Below are 27686 nucleotides of genomic sequence, written 5' to 3' on the forward strand. Positions count from 1 at the left end.
ATTTATTTGAAATTCATCCCTTCTTCCCTTTCTCTCCCTCCTTTTTTTTCTCTCCTTCTCTCTATCTCTGTTTCCTTCTCTCACACACGTGTTCCATTAAAGCTGACCGACAGAACTTGGAATCAGAGATGGTGTGTAACCATACACTGGCCAGGCAGGTAAGGAGAGCTGCACTCGGGCCACTGCCACAGAGGCACAGGGTGGGCTCTGGTTACCCGACGCTCACTGTATATATGTGTGTATGTGTGTGTGTGTGTGTGTGTGTGTGTGTGTGTGTGTGTGTGTGTGTGTGTGTGTGTGTGTGTGTGTGTGTGTGTGTGTGTGTGTGTGTGTGTGTGTGTGTGTGTGTGTGTGTGTGTGTGTGTGTGTGTGTGTGTGTGTGTGTGTGTGTGTGTGTCTACACATTGTTTCTGGTTACCTTGGCTTTTGTCACTCCACCTCTCTCGTCATGGCAAGAAGTGGAGAGCAGAATAAATCGCAAAGCCAGATAAAGACAGGAGTACATACACAGCCGCCACGTCAGAGAGAGACAGAGAGAAAGGAGGGGAGAGATACAAAGAAAGAGGGAAAGACTAAAGCGTACTAAAGCATGCGTTCCACCACCTTGCTGTAGCGTAAAGATGAAGGGTTTATGTTTGGGTGCTTAGGAGTTGGGGAAGGAAAAGGGTGTCGCGCCACTCTAGGGCCTCACTGAGATCTCAGAGTGGAACCTTTTTAATCAAAAGATGTGCATATTTAAGGGACGTGCTTACTTCTGGTCAAGAAGGAAACTGGAATGTGAATAAAGGCAGAGGTGTGAAAGAAGAGGAGAAGAAAAACAAACGGAAGATAACGTGAGAGGCAGAAAGTGACAGAGTGGTAAAAAGAGAGGGAGAGAGATGAAGTGAATGAGAAGGTAAGGACCAACGACAATCCACACGCAATCAAGCTCTCCAACACAGGCTCTCTGATTACAACCTCATTGATGCCTGGCAAGCACATAATCAAAAAAGCATACACTTTCTATTCAAACAGGCATAAAACATTCTTCCGAATAGATTTTATATTATTATCTACACCTCTACCTTCTTAAAATTAAGAAAATAGAAAATAGACACATGAGATTGTCTGATCACCATGCTTACTACTGGCAACTACAAATTTTAGAATCTCCCACAAGAGCTATACGATGGTGTTTCAACGTTTCTTTACTACACAATCCTACATTCTGTGATAAATTAGAAATTGAACTAAATGAATTCATAATGATCAATAAAAATTCAGTTGATGACTTCTATGGGATGCCACCAAAGGTTTTCGTAAAAATAATGCAACTGCAATTCGCATCTGGGTTGAATAAATCACAAGTAGAAAAGATTTCAGAATTAGAGATGTTGTTAACTGCCTTAGAGCGGTCTCAATAAACACTTTTTTTTAGCTAATAGTCTTTCCAAAGTCAAGATAGAACTTAATTTATTGATAAGACAGAGAGAAGAATTTGCGATACATTGAGTTAGACTCAACCATTACTTCCATGGTAATCGTCCCAGTTGTTTACTGGCCAACAAGCTAAGCAGTAATGATCAATTAGCTGATATAGCCACTATTGAATCTGAAACAGTGGAATTACAGAACCCAAATGAAAGATTCTCCCTCTTCTATGAAGAACTGTACACCTCTGATTGTAAATCCACACCAAGCAAGACTAAGTCCTTTCTAAAATAATGAAGAACTCTTCTCTCAACAGATGAAGCTGCCTCACTGGGAGCCCAAATCTCTCTCAATTAACTCAAAAGGGCATTGGGTAACATAAATAAAATCATCAGGATTGGATGGTATTCCTCCTGAGGTCTATTTGACATTTGTGAATCAATTAGGTCCACTATTGTTCAAAATGATTAACACAGCCGTTCACAAAGGTTTATTGGGGATGTGAATGCAGCAGAAATCTAAAAAAAGGAAAGGATGCCGCCCAGTGTCCTCACTATCACCCTCTATCTTTCAGAAACGCAAATAACACAGATATTACAGTCACTGTCGATTGCTAAATGACAGTGGGCACAACTGGAGTCACATGTGCAAAACTCTAACTACAGTCTGCACTACCAACAGTCACCTGAGCTAAACAGTTCACATCACCTGCAAAACTCATTCCAAGCAACACAACTCTTAACACATGGCTCAAAACACGCTCAGTGCAGCCAAACACTATGCACAACCCTCACTGAGATAACACACACTGTCACTGAGAACACACTGAGAGTAAAAACACTAGCATCAAACACCAATACAGAAAATACAAACTTTTCATCTTTACAGTTTGAACAATTTCAGTGACTTCATACAAAGTAATATTTTCTTCAAAGAAAAGAGTGACATTCTTTCACATGATTTATTTACATTTTTAGAACATAACAATTCTTTAAGGTAAATGAAAATTAGCAGTTTGCTTCAATAGTCTGTAGTAATTTACGGAATTACAGTAATGAGAAAAAAAAGGTAGAAACTAAAAGTACATACTGTAATTCAAACAAGTAATTGAGGGGCTAATCCTGCCTCTCTCTAGCATCAGGCCACAGGTTTTCTTCAACATCACATCTAATGTTTTCTCTTGCCATGCACCTGGGGAAGAACCTTCTGGAGTGCCTTATCCATCCCTGGCAGTCCTCTGGACTCGTGTCCTCACATCCAGCACGCATGGCTTCCAAAAGAGACATTTGGTCATGTGGGTGGTGACCAAACACTTTCCACCTCCAGGCAGAGAAAAACTCCTCTATTGGGTTAAGGAAGGGTGAATATGCAGGCAGGTACAAAACCATAAATCTGTGATGTGCTGCAAACCAATCTGTGACAGCTGCAGAGTGGTGAAAAGCAACGTTATCGCAAACTATGACAAAAACTTGGGGGTTTCTTACTGGCTCCCCCTGTTCTGCTGGCACTAGCTGAGCATAGAGCTGTTCTAGGAAAGCTACAAGCCTTTCTGTGTTGTATGGGCCAATGAGTGGTGTGTTGAAAAGCAAACCATCATTGGCCATTGCAGCACACATGGTGATATTTCCCCCCCTTTGGCCTGGAACCTCCACAGTGGCCCTTTGACCTATAACATTCCTTCCTCTGCGCCGTGTTTTGGCAAGGTTAAATCCAGCTTCATCGATAAATACAAATGAATGTGGTCTTTCCAGTGCTTCCACCTCCATTACTCTCTGAAAATCAGTAAGTGCACAGTTTTCCTGTAGAAATGCTAGTGTTTTTTTTACTGTAAATATTTTGTATAGCTGTATACGTAACCTCAGATGTCTTACATATTGGTATCTTTGCTCTTTTACCCGTTCACTGTTTCTCTCGTACGGTACAGTGTATAACTGTTTCATTGTAACTTGGTGTTTCTTGAGGACTCGAGCAATAGTTGTTGTGCTGACAGAATTAACATTTTCAAATATATCATTATCAACCAGTACTCTATCCTGAATCTCCCGCAGTTTTATTGCATTGTCAACATGTCAACAATAGCGTTTTCCTGCGCATCTGAAAATATTTTTCTTCTTCCCCCTGTTGGGGGCAGCCTTTGGGTCCTGTTGTAAAAATATATTTTACAGTCAAACTTACTGTAATATATATCTGTGTAAATATTCTATAATTGCAATACAAAATAGATTCCTGTAATGTTTTAATTTACTGTAAGGATGTAACTCTCACCTGTTTGCATGATGGAAAATTCGCATTACAGATGCCACTGTGGATCTTTGCAGATTGGGTTGCACCCTCAACCCTGCCTCTCTCAATGAGAGACCATGGTTCACGACATGGTCTATAAGTGTAGCCCTTATTTCATCTGAAATAACAGCTCTTTGTCTTCTTTTGTTTTCCTCCACGCATCCGCCCTCTCCCTGCCACCCTTCTCCCTCCACGAACCCATCTTCCTTGTTCCATTGCCAAAATGAGTCTTTCTGAGCTCTACCTATATATACTGTAATATGTGTGTGTGTTCACTAACAAGTCTAAAACAAGACACCTGCTTAGCCTTTCAGCTGAAATTGCAATCAGCAGTGTTTGAAAGGCACAAGGCTGAAATCTATTCCATTTTGAATGTGTGGTTCACAGTTTTGACAGCAGTGTGTTAGCATTTGAACAAAGTGCTGTAAATCCACAGTGTTGTGCAGGTTGTGGTTAAAGTCATGGGATAAGTGTGTAGAGTTTTGAAAAATGTGTTCAAACAATGAAAAACTAACTAGAGTTTGGTCCACATGAACTGCTGCTGTGCAGACTGTAGTTAGAGTTTTGCACATGTGACTCCAGTTGTGTCCACTGTCGTTTAGCAATCGAAAAAACCTGTAAACTTTTCCAAAAATGTAATCCCGCCTTGACACTTAGTCAAATTGGTCCACACGGATCAAAGCGGCTTTGTCAAAAAACAACCTCCGTTGACTATTACATATCTTAAATGCTTAGTCAGAAACAACAGATCCTTGGGCTGTTTTATCTCTCGATGCAGAGAAAGCTTTTAATAGAGTAAAATGGTCATATCTCTGGTATGTCTTGGAACATGGGAATTGGCTCCAATTTTATTCATATGATTAAAATATTATATGCCAATCCCTCAACCATAGTTATAACAGGCAATATCTGCTCAGCTCCGTTCATAATCACTAGAAGCAGCAGGCAAGGTGATCCGATTTGTCCTTTGCTATTTTTATTATCCATGGAACCCTTGGCTCAAGAAATTCTTCAATCGAACGAAATAACATCAATTTCCCTGAAATCTACTGATCACTTCATCTTATTATACTAAGATGATATTTTACTTTATCTAGACAATGTATTTCAATTGCTCTGAAACACATTGAAGATCATAGATAAATTCAGCTACAGTGGGGCAAAAAAGCATTTTGTCAGCCACCAATTGTGAAAGTTCTCCCACTTAAAAAGATGAGAGAGAGGCCTGTAATTTTCATCATAGGTACACTTCAACTGTGACAGACAAAATGAGAAAAAAAATCCAGATAATCACATTGTAGGATTTTTAATTAATTTATTTGCAAATTATGGTGGAAAACAAGTATTAAGTAAGTAACAATTAAGTGCATTACTGTAATAGATTTCCATTAAAATTGGCAAAATTAGCTTTATAGCAAAAAAACTATTTCTCAAGCAAGAATATTGCTAGGAATGGCTGGGAGTGGTCTGAGTCGGGAGGGGACAACTATAAACTAGCTGTAATTGGCAGAGAGATTTGGAACTCTTTGTTATTGGTCTATTAGCCAGTTTACCCCATGGTGATGTCACTATAGAAAGCCGAATCTCCCGGCAAATTAGAAGTATTTTCAACCAGCAACTATTAAGAAATTGATGGGAAATTGGGAAATCCCCCCCAATGGTCCAAATGTGCAATCCGTACCCTTGATATCTATATTTCTAACTTAGGTCAGGTATGCTGGGGAAACCAAACCATCCAATGATGGGATTTATAAATAAATTACCTGGGCTCCCCTGAAAGGACTGATCTCTATAATATATAAACATTTGGAAAGCTCATACTCTAAGCTGGCCATTAAAAAAGTATGGTCCATAGATATAACTGGAAAAATATGGCCTTTGCTTCCTGTAATCCAAACCATCAATTTACGCATTTTAAGTTTGTTCACAGACTGTATTTAACACCAAGGAAACATTTTTGTATTTTTTATTCTTTGCTTTCAGGCCCACGGGGATGAAGTGGTATGGGGAGGGTTTTCTCTGGTCGCCAGGGTATAATCATTTGGGGGGTGCTTATATTTGTCCTGTTACATCCAAGTGTGGAATGTAAATGTGTTTCTTGCATATCCCAACTCCCCCTGAGACACAAGTGCCTTGCTCAAGGGCACAGCAACAGATTTGTTCACCTTTTCGACTCCGGGATTCAACCCAGCGACCTTGCAGTTATTGGCCCAACGCTCTAACCTCAAGGCTATCTGTCACCCCATCATTATTACAAAATCCTGTGTGATCAATATGATAATTTCTCTGTATGTATTTCTTAGTTTTTCTTTTTTGAGTGTGTGATACATGTGGTATAAACTGAGTGTGTGAATTGATATGAATATTCTACCTGTAACCCCCCCCCCAACAATAAAAATGACAAAGCAAATAAAAACTTGGTAACTGACTGACTGACTGGCCGACTGACTGACTGACTGGGTGACTGGCCGACTGACTGACTGGGTGACTGGGTGACTGACCGACTGACTGACTGACTGGGTGACTGGCCGACTGACTGACTGACAGGGTGGGTGACTGGCCGACTGACTGACTGACTGACTGGGTGACTGGCCGACTGACTGACTGGGTGACTGGCCGACTGACTGACTGACTGACTGACTGGGTGACTGGACGACTCACTGACTGACTGACTGACTTGGTGTCTGGCTGACTGACTGGTTGGGTGACTTGGTGACTGACTGGCTGACTGACTGGTTTGGTGACTTGGTTACTGACTGACTGACTGGCTGACCGACTGGTTGGGTGACTTGGTGACTGACTGACTGGCTGACTGGTTGGGTGACTTGGTGACTGACTGACTGACTGGTTTGGTGACTGACTGACTGGCTGACTGGTTGGGTGACTGGGTTACTGACTGGTCACTAAGGCCAAGGTTGGAGACTGGTCAGGAGATCAGTGGCTCAGTAATCTCAGAGAAAGGAACTGGGAGAGAAATAACAGGGAATTGAAAAAAAGAGAGAGACTGGCTGAGGGAAAGAGAGAGAGCGGGAGAGAAAGAAACAGAGGGGGGGAAGCATAGAGGAAGAGTGTTAGAGTGAGACAGAGCCAAAGGTAACGATTGAGTGAGAGGAAGACTAAGAGAGGGAGATAGAGAAGGGGGAAAATATCAATTGATGGAGAAGGGGAGAGGTAGTTTGAAAGAAATTGTGAGAGGAGAGGTGGAGAGGGTGACGTCACTTGTTGGATTGCAGTATTGAGCCCTGCTGATTACTATAATCCTGATTAGGAAACCGAAGGAAAAAAAACAGGAGCCCTGAATGACAGAAAGAGAAAAGACGAGAAAGAGTCTTTCACTACCACCAGAGAGAAACGGAGGTGGAGAGGAGACGGAGAAGGGAGGAGAAACAGAATAAGAAGAGGAGCAATTTGAAAGGAAACGTTTTCATCTGGGAATTAGGAGCATAGGAATCACAGAAACTACAGAAAGGAACCACATAACCACAGTAAGTAGATCATAAATCTGTGTAAAAAAAATGTAGAAGACAAAGTCCCTGCATTATAGCTACCTTCCTCATTGATTTCTTCTCATATTTTATTGCCTAATTCTGCCCATCCTTTTAACCTCACCTCATACTTGTCATTCATACCCCCATGCCCTCCCCTCCCCACTCTTCCCCTCCGCCACACATTCTTGTTCCTCCCATCCCTCCTCCTCTTCCTTCCCCCAGGCCAGGATGCCCACTAACGGTACAAACTGTCCACTAAAGCTGCAGTTTGGTCTGATCAACCACGAGAGTCGCTACCTCACTGCAGAGGCCTTTGGCTTCAAGGTGAGATACCTCATCTGACACAGCTTAGTCTTACTGTGTTCCTGTCTAGACTGGTACCAGTCTGGTCCTGCTTTAGCCAACTCCTTTGTAGTTTTCATGCCAGAGTAGAGTAGATGCCAAAGAAGTTTATCTAAAGCAGGAAAGAGTTAGAAAGGGTGAAGACAGGGGAAGAGGGAAGGTGTTTTAGGTAGACAAGTGAAAACGGTCTATTCCCAGTGCTCTTGACAGTGATCTCTTCTCCATCAGGTGAATGCGTCGGCCCCGAGTCTGAAGAGGAAGCAGGTGTGGACATTAGAGCAGGACTCCCAGGACCCCCAGGTGGTTTACCTCCGCAGCCATCTGGGCCGCTACCTGGCTTCCGACAAGGATGGCAAGGTCACCTGTGAGGCCGAGGGCCGGAACACAGACTGCCGCTTCCTAATCGCTGCCCAGTCAGACGGCCGCTGGGCACTTCAGTCGGAACCGTACCTGAGGTTATTCGGAGGTTCCCGGGACTACCTGTCCTGCTTCGCCCAAGTTATCACAGAGGCAGAGTTATGGGCGGTGCACCTGGCGCTCCACCCGCAGGCCAACCTGCTCAGTGTCGCCCGCAAGCGCTATGCCCACCTGTCACCCGACGACGGCGAGATCGCCGTGGACCGGAACATTCCATGGGGCGTGGCGGCGCTCTTGACGCTCGTCTACCTGGAGGGGAAGTACCGGCTCAAGACCTGTGACAGCCGTTACCTTGTCAACGACGGGAAGCTGTCAGCGGAGAGCGGGCGGGGCACGGGGTACACGCTGGAGCTGAAGTGTGGGAAGCTGGCGTTTAAGGACTGTGAGGGGAAGTACCTGAGTCCCATGGGGCCCACGGGGACACTGAGGTCTGGCAGGTGCAGCAAGCCGGGGAAGGACGAGCTGTTTGACCTGGAGGAGAGCCACCCTCAGGTGGTGCTGATGGCAGCCAATGGGAAATACGTGTCTATACGGCAACGTAAGACACACACAGTAGACAAAACACAGTATGAACATAGATGACACACACGCATAAATATACAGTATACACCTCTTTTGTTCTCTTTTTTGTTTTCTCTCCCTCTCCTCATGTGTCACTTCTAAAACTACTCAACTACTACCTCATATTCTCGTACCACTTGATACCTACTGTGGTAACTGAGCTTTCAGATGTACAGAAAATACATTAGCAGCCGTATTGAATATGCGTGGACCTTCACCACTGTCATTCAATATGGATGATTGACAGCCGATAAAGACTGTTCCATAATTTTGGGTAATGTAGTCTTCAGATTCCTTATCATATTGTCCGAGGTTGGGTGTTTCCTCGAAGACGAGAGGAACACAGTTGATATCAAATCAAATCAAATGTATTTATGTAGCCCTTCGTACATAAGCTGATATCTCAAAGTGCTGTACAGAAACCCAGGCTAAAACCCCAAACAGCAAGCAATGCAGGTGTAGAAGCACGGTGGCTAGGAAAAACTCCCTAGAGTAACTAGGCTATGAGGGGTGGCCAGTCCTCTTCTGGCTGTGCCGGGTGGAGATTATAACAGAACATGGCCAAGATGTTCAAATGTTCATAAATGACCAGCATGGTCAAATAATAATAATCACAGTAGTTGTCGAGGGTGCAGCAAGTCAGCACCTCAGGAGTAAATGTCAGTTGGCTTTTCATAGCCGAGCATTAAGAGTATCTCTACCGCTCCTGCTGTCTCTAGAGAGTTGAAAACAGCATGTCTGGGACAGGTAGCACGTCCGATGAACAGGTCAAGATTCCATAGCCAAAGGCAGAACAGTTGAAACTGGAGCAGCAGCACGACCAGGTGGACTGGGGACAGCAAGGAGTCATCATGCCAGGTAGTCCTGAGGCATGGTCCTAAGGCTCAGGTCCTCCGAGAGAGAGAAAGAAAGAGAGAAAGAGAGAATTAGAGAGAGCATACTTAAATTCACACAGGACACCGGATAAAACAGGAGAAGTACTCCAGATATAACAAACTGACCCTAGCCCCCGACACATAAACTACTGCAGCATAAATACTGATATGTTGTCATGTGTGTGCGTGCGTTGATCGTTTGTTCTATTTCTAACATATCATTATTGTATTGTTAAAAGGGAAGTTCCAGTGTTGTAGTATCATTCCACTGCCTCCTTACAGTAGCTTAAACCCCTCCGCAGCATAGTAGTCTTTTTGTATTTCAGGCTCAGAAAACATGTCACCAGTGGGAATGAGATTGGCAAATTATAATGGCTGATTATTCCAGTGCAGTTTATGTACTGTGTAGACTTCATCTCTGGCCTAACCTGCATGCATGACCACTGTGAAAAGTGTGTTACTGATTAATAGTGTCAGCATCACTGTATAATATGATAATGTAGTAACTTGTGCCTCTTTCCCATTGCCCGAGCCACAAACAATTCTGGAATTAGTTACCGGGTCTATGATAATGTCATAGACCCGGTAACTGACTCCAGAATCTACAGTGTTATTAGAATCTCATCGAGAGGGAATCTTTTCCTAGAATCTCTAGAGTGTTCTGTGTATCGTCCGTGTGTTTGATGCTGTGGTCTTTGGTGAATATTCTTGTCTGAGGAGTAGTGTTACTCTAACCTGAGGGTTGTAACTGTAGCTGTGGCTCATTGTTCCTGGTTAGCACTACGATCTGCAATAACCAAATGACTGAGTGAGACGAGCAGAAAGTGATTACCTCGAGGCCTGAGGGGTACAGGAAACCTCATGAGGGCAGGGAAGAAAGGGCGGTGACACACCTCTGTGCTAGTGCTGAAAGACACTCAAACAGGATACACAAAACATTTCCTTACACTTACTTTTTCCACTCTCATTCTCTCTCTCTCTCTCTCTCTCTCTCTCTCTCTCTCTCTCTCCCTCTCTTTTTACCACTCTGTCACTTTCTGCCTCTCACGTTATCTTCCGTTTGTTTTTCTTCTCCTCTTCTTTCACACCTCTGCCTTTATTCACATTCCAGTTTCCTTCTTGACCAGAAGTAAGCACGTCCCTTAAATATGCACATCTTTTGATTAAAAGGTTCCACTCTGAGATCTCAGTGAGGCCCTAGAGTGGCGCGACACCCTTTTCCTTCCCCAACTCCTAAGCACCCAAACATAAACCCTTCATCTTTACGCTACAGCAAGGTGGTGGAACGCATGCTTTAGTACGCTTTAGTCTTTCCCTCTTTCTTTGTATCTCCCCTCCTTTCTCTCTGTCTCTCTCTGACGTGGCGGCTGTGTATGTACTCCTGTCTTTATCTGGCTTTGCGATTTATTCTGCTCTCCACTTCTTGCCATGACGAGAGGTGGAGTGACAAAAGCCAAGGTAACCAGAAACAATGTGTAGACACACACACACACACACACACACACACACACACACACACACACACACACACACACACACACACACACACACACACACACACACACACACACACACACACACACACACACACACACACACACACACACACACACACACACACACACACACACACACACATGCACTCACACACTTTCTCTCCCTCTCCATCTTGTACCTACAAACATGCATTACACACACTCTCTCTTTCACAAACACAAGCTTTGTCTCTCTCTTTCTCTCTCTCTTTTACAAACACTCCTGTATTGGTGAGTGATGAGGTGCAGAGTGTGTTAAATAATTGATAGTGCCAGGGCGGTTGTTCATTGAAGGCGGGGAGTCTGTTTTCAGAAACCCAAGCCCTACTCTAACTCTATGGGTCTCTGGCCAACAGCACACCAGGGGCATAGCCCATAGCAACTCAGCCCACAAATCAGAAAGACAACTGGGTCAGTCAGTCAGCCACAGACCCCAGCCCAGGGATGGAGATAAAGGAGGTTGAGAGGGTGACCCAGGGAGAGAGCTGCGAAGAGAATAAAGGAGGAGAGGGAAGGGCAAATGAGGAAAAAAGAGTTAATGGAGGAGAGGAAAGGGAAAGACTGTAGGGAACAGCCAGGGGAGAGGGTGGGGAGAGAGGGTTAGTGAGGTAGACAGGAGGAGAAGGGTGAGAAGGGGAGAGCGTATATAGGGAGAGTGATGGGAAAGGAGGAAATAGAGAAAAGAGAGGAAAATGAGCAGAGAGTGGTTGTGAAAGTACATAAGGAGGAGTAAGAGAGAGAGAGAGAGAGAGAGAGCGGAGAGCATAGTCAGATATAGAAGAAGTCACCTTCTCTATGTGTTCGCACATAAATCAACAGGACTGCCAGTTCTCCCTGAAGAGCAGACGTGTCACCGTCAGATAGTTTACAGACACAACTAGGCTCAGAAACTGACTTGATACTTCTCTCTCTTTCTCTCTACTGCCTACCCACTCTCTTTCTATTAAAGTGCCCATGTGGTGTGTGTGTCCATGCGTATGTGTGTGTGTGTGTGTGTGTGTGTGTGTGTGTGTGTGTGTGTGTGTGTGTGTGTGTGTGTGTGTGTGTGTGTGTGTGTGTGTGTGTGTGTGTGTGTGTGTGTGTGTGTGTGTGTGTGTGTGTGTACGTGAGTGTGTGTACGTGAGTGTGTGTGTGTGTGTGGGTCAGATCTGTTATCATGTCTGTCGTCACCTCTCTCTACTCCCTCGGGTACATCGATCTGGTCTGGGAAGAAATTGTAAGAGAGACGAACGCTCAAATACACACACACACACACACACATCATCCTGCTACGGTCTGATAGACAGATAAAGGATGCAGTGAAATAAACAAAGAGAAAGAGAAAAAAATGAGAATAGCAATGGAGGAGAGCAAGTGAGAAAGATACAAAGGGGAGAGAGAGGGGGATAGAGAGAGGAAGAGAGGGACAGTGGGCTGTGGCATCATTAATAATGGATGGCAGAGCGACTCTCTGATGTATTAGTCGTGCCTGATCCAGTTTTGGGTGGGCAGGCGGGTGGGCGGGCTTCCAGGTAGGCCAACACCAGGAATTGGAGATGGGTCTGCGGTCTGTTTTAAACCTTACACTACACTCTTAGAAGAAAGGGTTCAAATAGGGTTCTTCGGCTGTCCCCATAGGAGAACCCTTTTTGGTTCTAAGTAGAACCCTTTTTAGTTATTTAAAGGGTTCTCCTATGGGTACAGCCGAAGAACCCTTTTAGGTTCTAGACATAACCATTTTTTCTAAGAGTGTAGACTAGCACACTCTAGGCAAGTGATTTTTGAACCTCTCCTTGGGGACCCACAAATGTTTAATGTATTTTAACTATCCACAGCTAGACCTTAAGTGAATCAGCTCAGCTAGTTCAGGGTTACAACAAAATTGCTAAACGTCTGGGGATCCCCGAGGAGAGGTTTGAAAACCATTGCCCTAGGCTATGTAGCAGTCAGTGTGCACCATTTGGTATGATTGACCAACTGTAGTGTCAGCAATGCCTTTCAAGATATCAGATAGATGCAGTATCAGATAGTTTTAAAACCTTCCATTGATACTCCCTGAGTTATAAAACCTTCTATTGATACCCCCTGAGTTATAAAACCTTCCATTGATACCCCCTGAGTTATAAAACCTTCTATTGATACCCCCTGAGTTATAAAACCTTCCATTGATACCCCCTGAGTTATAAAACCTTCTATTGATACCCCCTGAGTTATAAAACCTTCCATTGATACCCACTGAGTTATACAACCTTCTATTGATACCCCCTGAGTTATAAAACCTTCTATTGATACCCCCTGAGTTATAAAACCTTCCATTGATACCCCGAGTTATAAAACCTTCCATTGATACCCCCTGAGTTATAAAACCTTCTATTGATACCCCCTGAGTTATAAAACCTTCTATTGATACCCCCTGAGTTATAAAACCTTCCATTGATACCCCGAGTTATAAAACCTTCCATTGATACCCCCTGAGTTATAAAACCTTCCATTGATACCCACTGAGTTATAAAACCTTCCATTGATACCCCCTGAGTTATAAAACCTTCCATTGATACCCCTGAGTTATAAAACCTTCCATTGATACCCCGAGTTATAAAACCTTCCATTGATACCCCCTGAGTTATAAAACCTTCCATTGATACCCCCTGAGGTATTACACCTTCCATTGATACCCCCTGAGTTATAAAACCTTCCATTGATACCAACTGAGTTATTACACCTTCCATTGATACCCCCTGAGTTATAAAACCTTCTATTGATACCCCCTGAGTTATAAAACCTTCTATTGATACCCACTGAGTTATAAAACCTTCCATTGATACCCCCTGAGTTATAAAACCTTCCACTGATACCCCCTGAGGTATTACACCTTCCATTGATACCCCCTGAGTTATAAAACCTTCTATTGATACCCACTGAGTTATAAAACCTTCCATTGATACCCCTGAGTTATAAAACCTTCCACTGTTATAAAACCTTCCATTGATACCCCTGAGGTATTACACCTTCCATTGATACCCCTGAGTTATAAAACCTTCCATTGATACCCCTGAGTTATAAAACCTTCCATTGATACCCCCTGAGTTATAAAACCTTCTATTGATACCCCTGAGTTATAAAAACCTGAGTTATAAAACCCATGATGTTATAAAACCTTCCATTGTTATTACACCCCTGAGTTATAAAACCTTCCATTGATACCCCTGAGTTATAAAACCTTCCATTGATACCCCCTGAGTTATAAAACCTTCCATTGATACCCCCTGAGGTATTACACCTTCCATTGATACCCCCTGAGTTATAAAACCTTCCATTGATACCCACTGAGTTATAAAACCTTCCATTGATACCCCCTGAGTTATAAAACCTTCTATTGATACCCCCTGAGTTATAAAACCTTCCATTGATACCCCCTGAGGTATTACACCTTCCATTGATACCAACTGAGTTATACAACCTTCCATTGATACCCCCTGAGTTATAAAACCTTCCATTGATACCCCCTGAGGTATTACACCTTCCATTGATACCCCCTGAGTTATAAAACCTTCCATTGATACCCACTGAGTTATAAAACCTTCCATTGATACCCCCTGAGGTATTACACCTTCCATTGATACCCCCTGAGTTATAAAACCTTCCATTGATACCCCCTGAGGTATTACACCTTCCATTGATACCCCCTGAGTTATAAAACCTTCCATTGATACCCCCTGAGTTATAAAACCTTCCATTGATACCCCCTGAGGTATTACACCTTCCATTGATACCCCCTGAGTTATAAAACCTTCCATTGATACCCACTGAGTTATAAAACCTTCCATTGATACCCCCTGAGTTATAAAACCTTCCATTGATACCCCCTGAGTTATAAAACCTTCCATTGATACCCCCTGAGTTATAAAACCTTCCATTGATACCCCCTGAGTTATAAAACCTTCCATTGATACCCCCTGAGTTATAAAACCTTCCATTGATACCCCCTGAGTTATAAAACCTTCCATTGATACCCCCTGAGTTATAAAACCTTCCATTGATACCCCCTGAGTTATAAAACCTTCTGAGTTATATTGATACCCCCTGAGTTATAAAACCTTCTATTGATACCCCCTGAGTTATAAAACCTTCCTTTGATACCCCCTGAGTTATAAAACCTTCCATTGATACCCCCTGAGTTATTACACCTTCCATTGATACCCCCTGAGTTATAAAACCTTCCATTGATACCCCCTGAGTTATAAAACCTTCTATTGATACCCACTGAGTTATAAAACCTTCCTTTGATACCCCCTGAGTTATAAAACCTTCCATTGATACCCCCTGAGTTATTACACCTTCCATTGATACCCCCTGAGTTATAAAACCTTCCATTGATACCCAGTGAGGTATAAAAGCTTCTATTGATACCCCCTGATTTCCTGTCTTCTTCCTCTCTCTCATTCTCTCCTCTTTCTCTCTTAGATGGGCTGTAGTCTGATCACAGCTGAGCTCAGCAGACTGTTATGGTGATGATGTGGTGTGAAATGGACACACACACACACACACACACACACACACACACACACACACACACACACACACACACACACACACACACACACACACACACACACACACACACACACACATGAAATTGGACAATAAAGCGTGAAGCAGTGCTGAGATGAGAGGGGAATCTGATCAAACAGAAACACAAGCCCTGGTGATAAGATAGAGAATATTATTTTTTAGACTAAGCCAATATTTGCTTTAGAAAGCTGGGTTGAATGTAACTAAGGAGGACCCTAGTGCAGGAGACTGTTAGTAAATGGGTTGGTAGAATCTGCCTGCCTGTCTGCGTGCATGCCTGTGTCTTTAATTCATGTTAATGCTATTTGTATTCTGCATAATGGACAGAGGTCTTTGACAGTATGGTGGGTTACGGGCCATCCACATGTGGGTGTATAAGGACATGCATGTGTGAGTGTGTAAACGTGCGTGCCCATGGATTTCAGACAGCCTGTATTGACAGTTATGAGTATCAATAAAACTTGGATTGATTTCGAACTGAACATACCATGAACTGAATTTGACTGACCTCACACCTCTGGCCCCTCCCAGGTGTGAGTATCTCGGCAAACCAGGAGGACGAGACGGACCTGGAGACGTTCCAGATGGAGATTGACAAGGAGAGCAGGAAGTGTCTGTTTCGGACCAACGAGGGGAAATACTGGGCCCTGGTGGCCCACGGAGGCATCCAGACTACGACCACAGAGAGGTAACTCTGCCTCTAAACCAGAGGTGTCAAACTCTAGTGTTTGCAGGTTTTTGTTTTTTTCTTTCAATTACGACCTAAACAACCAGGTGTGGAGATTTCTTTACCAATCAGTGACCTTAATTCATTAATCAAGTACAAGGGAGGAGCAGAAACATGCAGACACTCGTCCCTCCGTGGAATGAGTTTGACACATGCTCTAAACCTAAGAGTAACCCCTACCACTAACCCTAGCTCCAGTCACAACCCTAACCCCAGCTCCAGTCACAACCCTAACCCTAGCTCCAGTCACAACCCTAACCCTAGATCCAGTCACAACACTAACCCTAGCTACAGTCACAACCCTTACCCTAGCTCCAGTCACAACCCTAACCCTAGCTCCAGTCACAACCCTAACCCTAGCTCGTCACAACCCTAACCCTAGCTCCAGTCACAACACTAACCCTAGCTCCAGTCACAACCCTAAACCTAGCTCCAGTCACAACCCTAACCCCAGCTCCAGTCACAACCCTAACCCTAGCTCCAGTCACAGCCCTATCCCTAGCTCCAGTCACAACACTAACCCAAGCTCCAGTCACAGCCCTAAACCTAGCTCCAGTCACAACCCTAACCCCAGCTCCAGTCACAACCCTAACCCTAGCTCCAGTCACAACACTAACCCTAGCTCCAGTCACAACACTAACCCTAGCTCCAGTCACAACACTAACCCCAGCTCCCATCACAACACTAACCCGAGCTCCAGTCACAACCCTAACCCTAGCTACAGTCACAACCCTTACCCTAGCTCCAGTCACAACCCTAACCCTAGCTCCAGTCACAACCCTAACCCTAGCTCCAGTCACAACCCTAACCCTAGCTCCAGTCACAACACTAACCCTAGCTCCAGTCACAACCCTAAACCTAGCTCCGGTCACAACCCTAACCCTAGCTCCAGTCACAGCCCTATCCCAAGCTCCAGTCACAACCCTAAACCTAGCTCCAGTCACAACCCTAACCCCAGCTCCAGTCACAACCCTAACCCTAGCTCCAGTCACAACCCTAACCCTAGATCCAGTCACAACACTAACCCTAGCTACAGTCACAACCCTTACCCTAGCTCCAGTCACAACCCTAACCCTAGCTCCAGTCACAACCCTAACCCTAGCTCGTCACAACCCTAACCCTAGCTCCAGTCACAACACTAACCCTAGCTCCAGTCACAACCCTAAACCTAGCTCCAGTCACAACCCTAACCCCAGCTCCAGTCACAACCCTAACCCTAGCTCCAGTCACAGCCCTATCCCTAGCTCCAGTCACAACACTAACCCAAGCTCCAGTCACAGCCCTAAACCTAGCTCCAGTCACAACCCTAACCCCAGCTCCAGTCACAACCCTAACCCTAGCTCCAGTCACAACACTAACCCTAGCTCCAGTCACAACACTAACCCTAGCTCCAGTCACAACACTAACCCCAGCTCCCATCACAACACTAACCCGAGCTCCAGTCACAACCCTAACCCTAGCTACAGTCACAACCCTTACCCTAGCTCCAGTCACAACCCTAACCCTAGCTCCAGTCACAACCCTAACCCTAGCTCCAGTCACAACCCTAACCCTAGCTCCAGTCACAACACTAACCCTAGCTCCAGTCACAACCCTAAACCTAGCTCCGGTCACAACCCTAACCCTAGCTCCAGTCACAGCCCTATCCCAAGCTCCAGTCACAACCCTAAACCTAGCTCCAGTCACAACCCTAACCCCAGCTCCAGTCACAACCCTAACCCTAGCTCCAGTCACAGCCCTATCCCAAGCTCCAGTCACAACCCTAACCCTAGCTCCAGTCACAACCCTAACCCTAGCTCCAGTCACAACCCTAACCCTAGCTCCAGTCACAACACTAACCCTAGCTCCAGTCACAACCCTAAACCTAGCTCCAGTCACAACCCTAACCCCAGCTCAAGTCACAACCCTAACCCTAGCTCCAGTCACAGCCCTATCCCAAGCTCCAGTCACAAACCTAAACCTAGCTCCAGTCACAACCCTAACCCCAGCTCCAGTCACAACCCTAACCCTAGCTCCAGTCACAGCCCTATCCCAAGCTCCAGTCACAACCCTAAACCTAGCTCCAGTCACAACACTAACCCTAGCTCCAGTCACAACACTAACCCTAGCTCCAGTCACAACCCTAACCCCAGCTCCAGTCAAACCCTAACCCTAGCTCCAGTCACAACACTTACCCTAGCTCCAGTCACAACACTAACCCTAGCTCCAGTCACAACCCTAACCCCAGCTCCAGTCACAACCCTAACCCTAGCTCCAGTCACAACACTAACCCTAGCTCCAGTCACAACACTAACCCTAGCTCCAGTCACAACACTAACCCTAGCTCCAGTCTCAACCCTAACTCTAGCTCCAGTCACAACCCTAACCCTAGCTCCAGTCACAACACTAACCCTAGCTCCAGTCACAACCCTAACCCTAGCTCCAGTCACAACACTAACCCTAGCTCCAGTCACAACACTAACCCCAGCTCCAGTCACAACCCTAACCCTAGCTCCAGTCACAACACTAACCCCAGCTCCAGTCACAACCCTAACCCTAGCTCCAGTCACAACACTAACCCCAGCTCCAGTCACAACCCTAACCCTAGCTCCAGTCACAACACTAACCCCAGCTCCAGTCACAACCCTAACCCTAGCTCCAGTCACAACACTAACCATTTATTATCCAGGTCTGCCAACACCATGTTTGCAGTGGAGTGGATGGGCCGCAGGGTGGCACTAAGAGCCAGTAACGGGAAATACATCTGCACCAAGAAGAACGGCCAGCTAGCAGCCATCAGCGACTCCATAGGTAAATGTTTGTGTCAAAGTGGGTGAGTGGGTTCCATGGTTCTTATGCTTTTTAAACCTAATATTCCTTCCTCTCTCCTTAATTTCTACCTCTACCTCTCTTCCTCCTCCTTCCCTCTCTTTCCCCTCTCTCTCTTCCCTGATCAGGTGAGGATGAGAAGTTGATTCTGAAGCTGATAAACCGTCCCATGCTGATCCTGCGAGGGTTGAACGGCTTCATCTGCCACCATAAGAACTCCAACACGCTGGATGCCAATAGATCAGTCTATGACATCTTCACACTGCATTTCAGTGATGGGGCGTACCACATCAAAGGTGAGGATATGATATGCACATTCTAGCTTATTGCATAGAATTCAATGCATTTTTCATGAAGAATGTAAGAAGTTTTGTGCAACTGCTTGTTTTAATCTATTGCTTTCTGCTTCAATCTGTCTTGACGTGTAAAAGCCTTTCATATAGTGCTGCCAGTCCATGTTGTCTCTCTCTAACTAACCTCTTGTAGGTGAGGGAGGGAGGTTCTGGTATGTGAACAGCAGTGGTCTGGTATGTTCAGACGGAGAGACACCAGATGACTTCTCATTTGAGTTCCTGGAGCACGGACGCATCGCCATCCGAGGCAAGAACGGCAGATACCTGCGAGGCCAGGGGGGCATGCTGAAGGGCGACGGGGTTACCCCCGACAGCTCTGCCCTCTGGGAGTACTGACCGATATGGGGGCCACTCTCCTACCCTGCCGGAGGTTACCCCTAACCACAGATCTAGGATCAGATTGGGGCAGATTATCAGATTACCCTAACCCCCATGTCCTAAAAATGAATGAACAGATTGGTAAAGAATATCTGACCCTAGACTAGTAGTTAGTGGCAACTTCTGCCCTCTCCCATAGGTCCCTTTCTGCCCATGCCACTCCCCCCAACCTACTCCTGGCATGCCAGCCAATGAAGAAGGCACAAAGAGAAAACAGACTCTTTTTACAGGGGAGGTCGAGGGAAGACATGCGTTTAAATGAATGCACTAATTGTAAGTCGCTCTGGATAAGAGTGTCTGCTTAATGACTAAAATGTTCATTTAAAATAAGGCAGAGGTCTCAAGTTTTCAGCTCAGAAGAGCCTGGTCAGAAGAAATGAATCATGTTTGCTGGAGTCAACACTGTTCAGTGAGTCAACGGCAGATTCCAAACAACACTATGCTTTATAGGCTTATGAGGTTTTTTAAAAATGTTTTTTTTTTTAATTAGCATGTTACTAGTAAAAGTCAGAGTTCAGAGTAAGTACCATACTCACACATAGAGGACTAGTCATGGCTTGGGTTTTCATTTTGCAACATTATTTTAGCTACAACAACACTATTCACAACAGCAATACAACTACTAATATTTCCATTGTCAACACATTGCTTTGTTTATACCTGGCGCTAATATGCGTTCTTTGTCCTGTCGTGGTCCACATTCTCACATTCTGATTGTGCCCACATTTTCAGAAATATGTCTATACATGGTATTAAAATTAGTATTTTAATCGCATAGACCGGATGCATTAAAAGACACATTGTGGGTCTGATATCTTACAAGTGTAGACGGATTTGGGCCTGGTCTCCCAAAAGCATCTTAAGGCTAAGTTCAACTTAGAATTATAGGATCCTATGGTTCTAACAATGAACTTAGGCCTCAAGGTGCTTTTGGGAAACCGGGCTCTGGACAATGAAACCATTTAAATCATCATTATCCAGCCTTCTAAAATCACTGACAGCTGGCACTATTGACTTATGGCATCAATATGTATCTTTAAGCAGCAATCAACAGTAGAAACAATATCAAAGCACCCTCCCCGCCCGTTTTGGTTAAAGGCTGAGGGATGGGGCTGGAGAAATGTAACCACTCTCAAATTCATAAACAGAGCTATAGCTGCAAGGACTTATATTTTGGGTTCTGATAGTTAAACTAAGCTCATGAGACATTTACAAGTTAATTCTTTTGATTTCACCTTTATTTAGTTAGCCAAGTCAGTTAAGAACAAATTCTTATTTACAATGACGGCCTACCCCGGCTAAACCCTAATGACTCCGGGCGCCGCCCTAAGGGACTCCCAATCACGGCCGGGTATGATATAGCTTGGAATCTAACCAGGGTCTGTAGTGATGCCTCTAGCACTGAGATGCAGTGCCTTAGACCACTGCACCACTCAGGAGTTCTTCAAGAATCAATGGGTACATATCCTAAATTTATAAGTCCAAAAATGGATGGAGCAAGTGCTGATTGCCCCTTTAAAATAAATAAATAAATATTATTTTGAAAAGAATAGTTGTCAAATAATTTGCATACAGGGAGGGACCAGGAAATGTAGTCACAGTAGATGGATAAGAGAAACATTTTAATACCACGTGTAGACATATTTCTGAAAATGTGGGCACAATCAGAATGTGGAAAAGATCAGGAAAGAGGACACATGTTCGCGCCAGGTATAAATGAGGCTATAGAGGAGTTGACATGGCTTGGGTTTTCAGTTTTGAAGTGTCTACTGGTCATCTGTAGCTCAGTTGGTAGAGCATGGCACTTTAGTGTTTGCTATGCCAGGATAGTGGGTTTGATTCCTGGTACCACCCATATGTAAAATATATGCATGACTGTAAGTCCCTGTGGATAAATATATCTGCTAAATGGTATACATTATTACTACAGCAGCTACAAATACTCCAGAACATACACACAATGCTACAAATACCTATAGAGACACTGGTGTAAAACCAATGTGCCTTAAACCAATTGTCTATTACACTCTCTTCCACCCCTCTCTCACTTGATTCTCTGGTTTTACAAATTGTTCCCTTCCATTCTTCCCTGTCGTTTTGCCAATTCTGACTTTCTAAGCAAGTGACAGTGTATAGAGGTGTGTAATAATAAACTCAGAAAGTCATCAATTCATCGTAGCTGAGTCATCATTAGCGGACAGCTTCCTTAGCATCGTAACATTAACAAGCATGACAGGCAGCTGCATCTCAAACGTTACCCTCTTCCCCATGTAGGGCAGTAGGCCCACTTCTAAACACAGACACATAGAGTAATGGCTTCAGGTGATAAGTAGGAGCCCTCTATATGGGATACAGGAGTGTAATGGGTGTCGTTTGAGATTTTTACAGGCTTTTCCCCACAATCGAAACAGTAACACATCAGGTGTAACAAAACTACACGACCATCCTAGAAAGAGTATAGTGCTAGTGATTTACAGCCTGTCACTTGGCAATGATACATACTTCATTTGTCTTTTGTTTTATCCTTTTCTAATATTAATTTCTGAAAAGTTTTGAAAAACTATAATAAAAATCATCTCTGAGATGTGTAAAAGTTGTGTTTCGTGTGTGGATAATGTTGTCAGTGAAGTGACTCTTCAAATCCGTTGTTTTAACTAACTTTACAGGTACATTTTAATCCACACACACACACACACAACCTACCTGCTATGTACTATTTTACAAACGTTCACATAAATAAATAAATGCTGTTTGTGTACTAAAACAGCAGAGGGAGACAAACAGTCATTTATTTCTCCTTTGCAGGAGATGTATTGGATAGTGAGTGTGGGGCTGAGAATGAAGTAAATGTGTGGATGAGGATGTTGTGTGTGAGGATGTTGTGTATGAGGAGCGTAACGTGGGATGGTAACGGTGTCAGAGGATGAGGAGGGGGTTCTCTCTGAGTTGCCTGTAAACGCTGAACAGTGTCTTGGTGGTTTGTCCCGTGGTCATCCCCAGTCCAATGGCTTCTGGGATACGAGCCTCCTGGAGATGCTCAGATAGGACCTGGCAGGGTGGAGGAGAAGGAAGAAGATAAAGAACAGGAAAAAGAGGTAAGGCTATAGACACAGAGAAAAGTTGAGAAAATACTACAGATTGTCTGTTTCTTGTGTGTTTGAGGATTTATGTGTTTGAGTATTTCTTTCAACCCTTATGTTACCAGGTAGTTTGTTGTTAGTCTGGTCTCACCTGTGCCCGCTGTAGGGCCTGTCTCAAGCCCAGTCCCTGGACTCCCATAGAGGACTCCTGTGTGCTAGCATTACCCTGGAGAAGAGCCTTTCAACACACACAACACACAGGGTGTAAGGGGGGAGAGTTTGATGTAGCAAACAGGCACAAATGTTTATCACACATGTTGGGATTCCCTACCTGAACACGGCTTAACACTGCATGGTGTAGTCCACACACGGCTGCCATGGAGGAGCACTGCACCCGCACCTCCACAGCCTCCTTAACACTGGTGTCCCCTACAGTTACCTGGCCAACAACATACAGGTACAGTCATTCTGAACACATACCTCATACAATAGTCTCCCAGGAAAGTTAAACATTACCTTAAAGTGAGTCTAAAAGGATACAACTATAATAATATAATAAATGCAGAAGCTTTTTTTTTTATCCAATGAGATTTAGTCATGCATGCATACATTTTATGTAAGAGTGGTCCAGGGAATCAAACCCACTACCCTGGTGTTACAAGCGCCATTCTCTACAAACTGAGCTAAAGGACCACAACTGACACACCCAGTATGAATACAATCATGTTTTCATGATATGTAAAAAATATAAAATAAATACACACCTCTTTGGCTGTGAGTTTGACAGTGTGTCGCCCTAGACACCGGGCGTAGACCACAGAGCTTTCCTGTCCTCCATTGTCCCCTCTGCCCCTCCAGTCCTCTCCTCCTGTCCCCTGTGACAGCAGCCAGCCCAGCACAGAGCCACACACACCCTGAGAAGGGCCAGCAGAGCCTGCTGGCTCCAGTCCTAGTGTCCCTCTCAGTAGCTCTGTTGAGACCTTGATGCTTGCTGAAAACAGCCCCCCATCAGACGCCACCATCCTCTCTCCTCCTCCTTCTCCATCCCCCCTCCCAGAACCCCTGCTCCGATGGGTGCTCACGAAGGCCTCAACGATATCCATCGAGGCGGTATCTGGGGAAATGGGGGGTCTGTTTGGGTCCCTGTGAGGGGGCGTGGTCCCGGTCACCTGCAGAGCATCCAGCCAATCCACTGTCAGCGTGTCAAGGGGCAGACTGACCCATCCACTCTCCAATCCCAGACGAGATGCCAGCTCCCCATTGGCCAGGAGGCGGGACAGCTCCTCAGACCCCAGCAGGCTTTGCAGGGAGTAGGTGAGCGAGCAGCTAACCGTCACAGGGAAAGATGTGTCCCCCGCCACTGTTAGGGGCAACGACACTTCCATTCTCCCACCCGGTTCTAGTTTCTGGAATGGGAATGAGAATGTTTGAGAGGTGTTCACCCCCCCTGCAGGAAGAGGGTAGGATAATGGTAGAACTCTCACACAGAACGTCCAGTTCCGTTCTAGAATGTAAGGACTAGAATTGGCCAGAACACAGGTCAGATTCAGGGAGTCTCTCTGTAGCAGGCGGCTCCACTTGGCAACAACGTGACACCTGATTGGCTTCTTGCTGACCAGGAGCTGCTCTCCACTGTTCTGATTTGCTAGCAGTAGGCAGCAGACATTGAGCACCTGATTCAGGTGTCTGAGGGAGTGGTTTTTGGACTGTATGGTGCTTTTCAACACAGATGCTCTGTGGGACAAGCAAGAGCACATACAAGTAAATTAACATGTTAAATAAGTACTATTCATCTGAATAAAACATGTTAAATCTACTGCATGCCTCCTCACCTCTCACACACATCTCCAATGGCTGCAAGGAGGTCCCTCACTCTCTGTCCCACCTGTGATAAGGGGAGCCTGGGTATGCCCCCTGTCTCTGTCCCCTTAGGCAGGGTTAAACGCTGGAGCCTCCCCCGGAGAGACAAAGCCACCAACTGCACTATGCCTGTAACACACACACAAACATGATCTGAAAGAAAACAAACTTGATAACAAAGATCGGTTGCAGAAAATATTGGTTGAGCTGAACACACACTTTACCTGAGGCATTGTGTGAGGGCCCAGCCAGGGCAATGACCCTGCAGACATTAAGGCTGACAGGACTCTGTAGGGTAGCAGACTCCCTTGCTTTCACCATGGCCTGTCCCTGGCCTTGCCTCTCCCCGTGGCCGACCACCAGGCTCTCTTCTGGCTTTGGAGCTTCCTCTCGCACCCCTGGGAGATCCAGGGCTAGAAGATCTGACCCTGTGCTGTAGTACAGGCCCTCCCTGCCTGCACACACACACACCACAGGCCCCGACACACACCCCTCTGTTAATGCTGCTACCTTGCCCCCCTCCTCCGGCCCCCCTTCACAGGTTCTGACCAGCACCACCCTCCCCCATTGGCCTACTGCCACCAAACACTGTGGACCATAATTTGTCCCGGTCGTGGTTCCGATAAACATGATTGGCTGCTCCATGCTGTGTAGAACTCTAACGCAGGGGCCTGATCGTCCTGGGAGAAGTAAGGGGAGGGAGCAGAGACGCCCATCAGGCAGGCCGCAAAGGATCATGGGGGAGTTAATGAGGGCAGCGTCGACGCCGAAGAGGAGCTTGAAGAGGAGAGGCTCCAGGAGAAAATGTTTGACGCCTAATGATGATGACAAAGGTGGTAGTTTTGTTGTTGTTGAGGATGATGAAGATGATAAGGGTGGTGCATCACTGCTGTAAACGCAAGCTAACACAGGTCTCATGACCAGTCCTGCGGAACCATTTTCCTCTGATTCGACATCGTGACCAACTGAAACGACAGGTAGACTAAACTGAGTCAGTTTCTGGTGGTCAGCTGCTTTATAGAGAGTAAACCACCAGGCTGCGTCTCTCAGGGAGACGGTCACCAAGGTCCCACCGGACCCTCCCACCTCAATCAGAGAACACACCCCCTCGTCTCTGGCTGCCAGCGAATTAGACGACACCTTGATCAGAGCAGGGCCAGGGGATTGGTCAGCTGGGGGAGTGGGAGACCTGGTGAGACAGGACAAGGGGGAGAGGGTAATCAAATATACATGTCATTTTTGCATGGTCAGTCTCCATAGTTCAAATGAAGAGGTTCATACTTAGGGTGCAGAGTTGGTAGATTGACACAGTACACCCCATCACTCTCACAGACAGCATAGACAGACTGCTTGTCCTCACTCAGCACCATGTGACACACTGGACTCAGGAACTGAAGAACAGCCTGGAATAACAGACAAGATGAGTGTTTCTTGTCCATGAAGAATATCAGATATATTTGACAGCCTGTTACTGCAACTTCAGCGTTAATCAATAATCAGTTCACCTGCTATTTACCCCTGTTCACAAATAATCTGTTTATTGTAATTGTATCACCTGCTGCTATTAATTTCAGTGTTTATCAATAATCAGTTCCTTGTCATTATATTACCTGCTACTCACCTGAGTGTTCATCAATAATCAGTTCACCTGTTATTCACCTGAGTGAATGTGTTGCCTGTTGTTCTTTAATTGAAGCGGGCGAAGTGTATGGTTTGAGATTCAGCCTTACCGTCAGTTTCAGTTCTTGTGTGTTGAAGACCGACACCTCGTCGCCCCCAGTGCAAATCAACACATCTTCCCCAGACCAGATCACTTTAGCAGCTGTACCCGGCGAAGGACATCCGAACTCAGCCCAAGTCTCAACAACAGCACATCTCGCCTCCATAGCCGAGAGAACTGGAAAAATAACAGGTCAGAAAGATTATTCAACCAAGAAAGATTATTCAAATTATCTTTATAGTCACAATTAGGAAATGTATTGTGCAGTCAAAGTTATGATATCAGCAACTTATTTACTAATTAGTTATGTCCATAATACCAATGTTTAGGTCGTTTCAGTGCTGTAGCTTGATTGAAAAAAACAAACTGGTTGTTGACGGATGCAAAACTCCGTATGTGTTGTTTCTGACCAATCAGCGTTCCAAACTTTTTTAAAAATCCATTACTCAAATACCAATACCCAACGTATAACGTCATGAGCCTCCAAGCAATCACAACATCGCAGGCCAAATTTTAGAACACGTTTTAGTGCGATGCGATCGTAAGCTTTTAGTTATTGTAAAGTCTTGGTTGAAAGCGTTATGTACGGAGCCAGATAGCTGGCAAAAGGTTGAACGTACGTATCGTTAGGATCAGTAAGAAAAGCCATGCGTGAAACATTACACGTAAACGTGAAATTTAATCTGTGAACATACAAACAAACACCAGGTTACGATTACGAACTAACATTTTAGGCTTGAACAAATCTTGTTGAAATTCTGACATACAATAATGCCTTTCAGAGTTTTGGCAGTTTCCTCTCACAAAAAAAACGTACACCAAACCACTTGTTAGGAGTGCTACACGAACAAGCCTAACCCAGTATATAAAAAAACGGAAGTCGGGGAAACCGGAAAAATAAGTATCCTGCTCGTTTTCAAGTTAAAAGTCTCTATTACTCCTCAGTTGAGTTTACGTCACATTTAGGTAGCTAATGTAATGGATTTGTTTGCCAGCGCAAGTCTAGATGGCACTAGCTGTATTATGCCTACAACAGTGAAGTTTGCTAGGTGTATCTCTACAGCATGGGCATGTCTCTGGGTGATGTGGACACCCCCATGTATGCACCTTCTCAAAATGTGACTAATTCAACATTGTACCATCCAATTCTCTGGGTTCTGTCTGCAATCATAACCAGTAGTGTGTGTATATACTAGGAATAATGAAACAGAATATATGTTTGGTGACTCTGAATTATATATGACCACTGAAGTCTTTGCCACTCAATATTTGTTTATATAATATTTTGATATTTATTT

General features: G+C 44.8%; 3 protein-coding genes across 5 annotated transcripts in view; 2 read left to right on the forward strand and 1 right to left on the reverse strand.

Moving 5' to 3' along the window:
- Nucleotides 1-459: 459 nt before the first annotated feature.
- LOC118402912 (fascin-2-like) lies at nucleotides 460-20374 on the forward strand. Of its 2 annotated transcripts, XM_035801279.2 has the most exons (8): nucleotides 460-895; nucleotides 6962-7178; nucleotides 7404-7505; nucleotides 7752-8478; nucleotides 15994-16150; nucleotides 18858-18979; nucleotides 19126-19293; nucleotides 19484-20374. In XM_035801279.2, exons 3-8 carry the CDS (start codon nucleotides 7410-7412, stop codon nucleotides 19684-19686), a joined length of 1473 nt encoding a protein of 490 aa, XP_035657172.1. In that variant the 5' UTR covers nucleotides 460-895; nucleotides 6962-7178; nucleotides 7404-7409; the 3' UTR covers nucleotides 19687-20374. The 2 variants fall into 2 exon arrangements, with proteins under 2 accessions (XP_035657172.1, XP_052334012.1); XM_052478052.1 differs by lacking the exon at nucleotides 460-895 and having other exon boundaries at nucleotides 6098-7178.
- Nucleotides 20375-21329: 955 nt separating this feature from the next.
- faap100 (FA core complex associated protein 100) lies at nucleotides 21330-26554 on the reverse strand. Of its 2 annotated transcripts, none has more exons than XM_035801276.2 (8): nucleotides 26399-26554; nucleotides 25950-26071; nucleotides 24893-25857; nucleotides 24641-24797; nucleotides 23573-24542; nucleotides 23140-23247; nucleotides 22960-23046; nucleotides 21330-22776 (listed from the first exon to the last, which is right to left on the reverse strand). In XM_035801276.2, exons 1-8 carry the CDS (start codon nucleotides 26552-26554, stop codon nucleotides 22645-22647), a joined length of 2697 nt encoding a protein of 898 aa, XP_035657169.1. In that variant the 3' UTR covers nucleotides 21330-22644. The 2 variants fall into 2 exon arrangements, with proteins under 2 accessions (XP_035657169.1, XP_035657168.1); XM_035801275.2 differs by having other exon boundaries at nucleotides 24641-24821.
- Nucleotides 23186-27686, forward strand: part of LOC118402921 (uncharacterized) — a 33371-nt gene continuing 28870 nt past the window's right edge. The window contains exons 1-5 of the mRNA XM_035801291.2: nucleotides 23186-23265; nucleotides 23667-23780; nucleotides 23866-24118; nucleotides 25690-25835; nucleotides 26365-26580. Of these exons, the coding sequence (XP_035657184.2) occupies nucleotides 23186-23265; nucleotides 23667-23780; nucleotides 23866-24118; nucleotides 25690-25835; nucleotides 26365-26580 (809 nt within the window). The remainder of the gene's footprint in view (nucleotides 23266-23666; nucleotides 23781-23865; nucleotides 24119-25689; nucleotides 25836-26364; nucleotides 26581-27686) is intronic.

The sequence above is a fragment of the Oncorhynchus keta genome, chromosome 24, assembly GCF_023373465.1.
Source record: "Oncorhynchus keta strain PuntledgeMale-10-30-2019 chromosome 24, Oket_V2, whole genome shotgun sequence".
In the NCBI taxonomy this organism is placed as follows: Eukaryota; Metazoa; Chordata; class Actinopteri; order Salmoniformes; family Salmonidae; genus Oncorhynchus; species Oncorhynchus keta.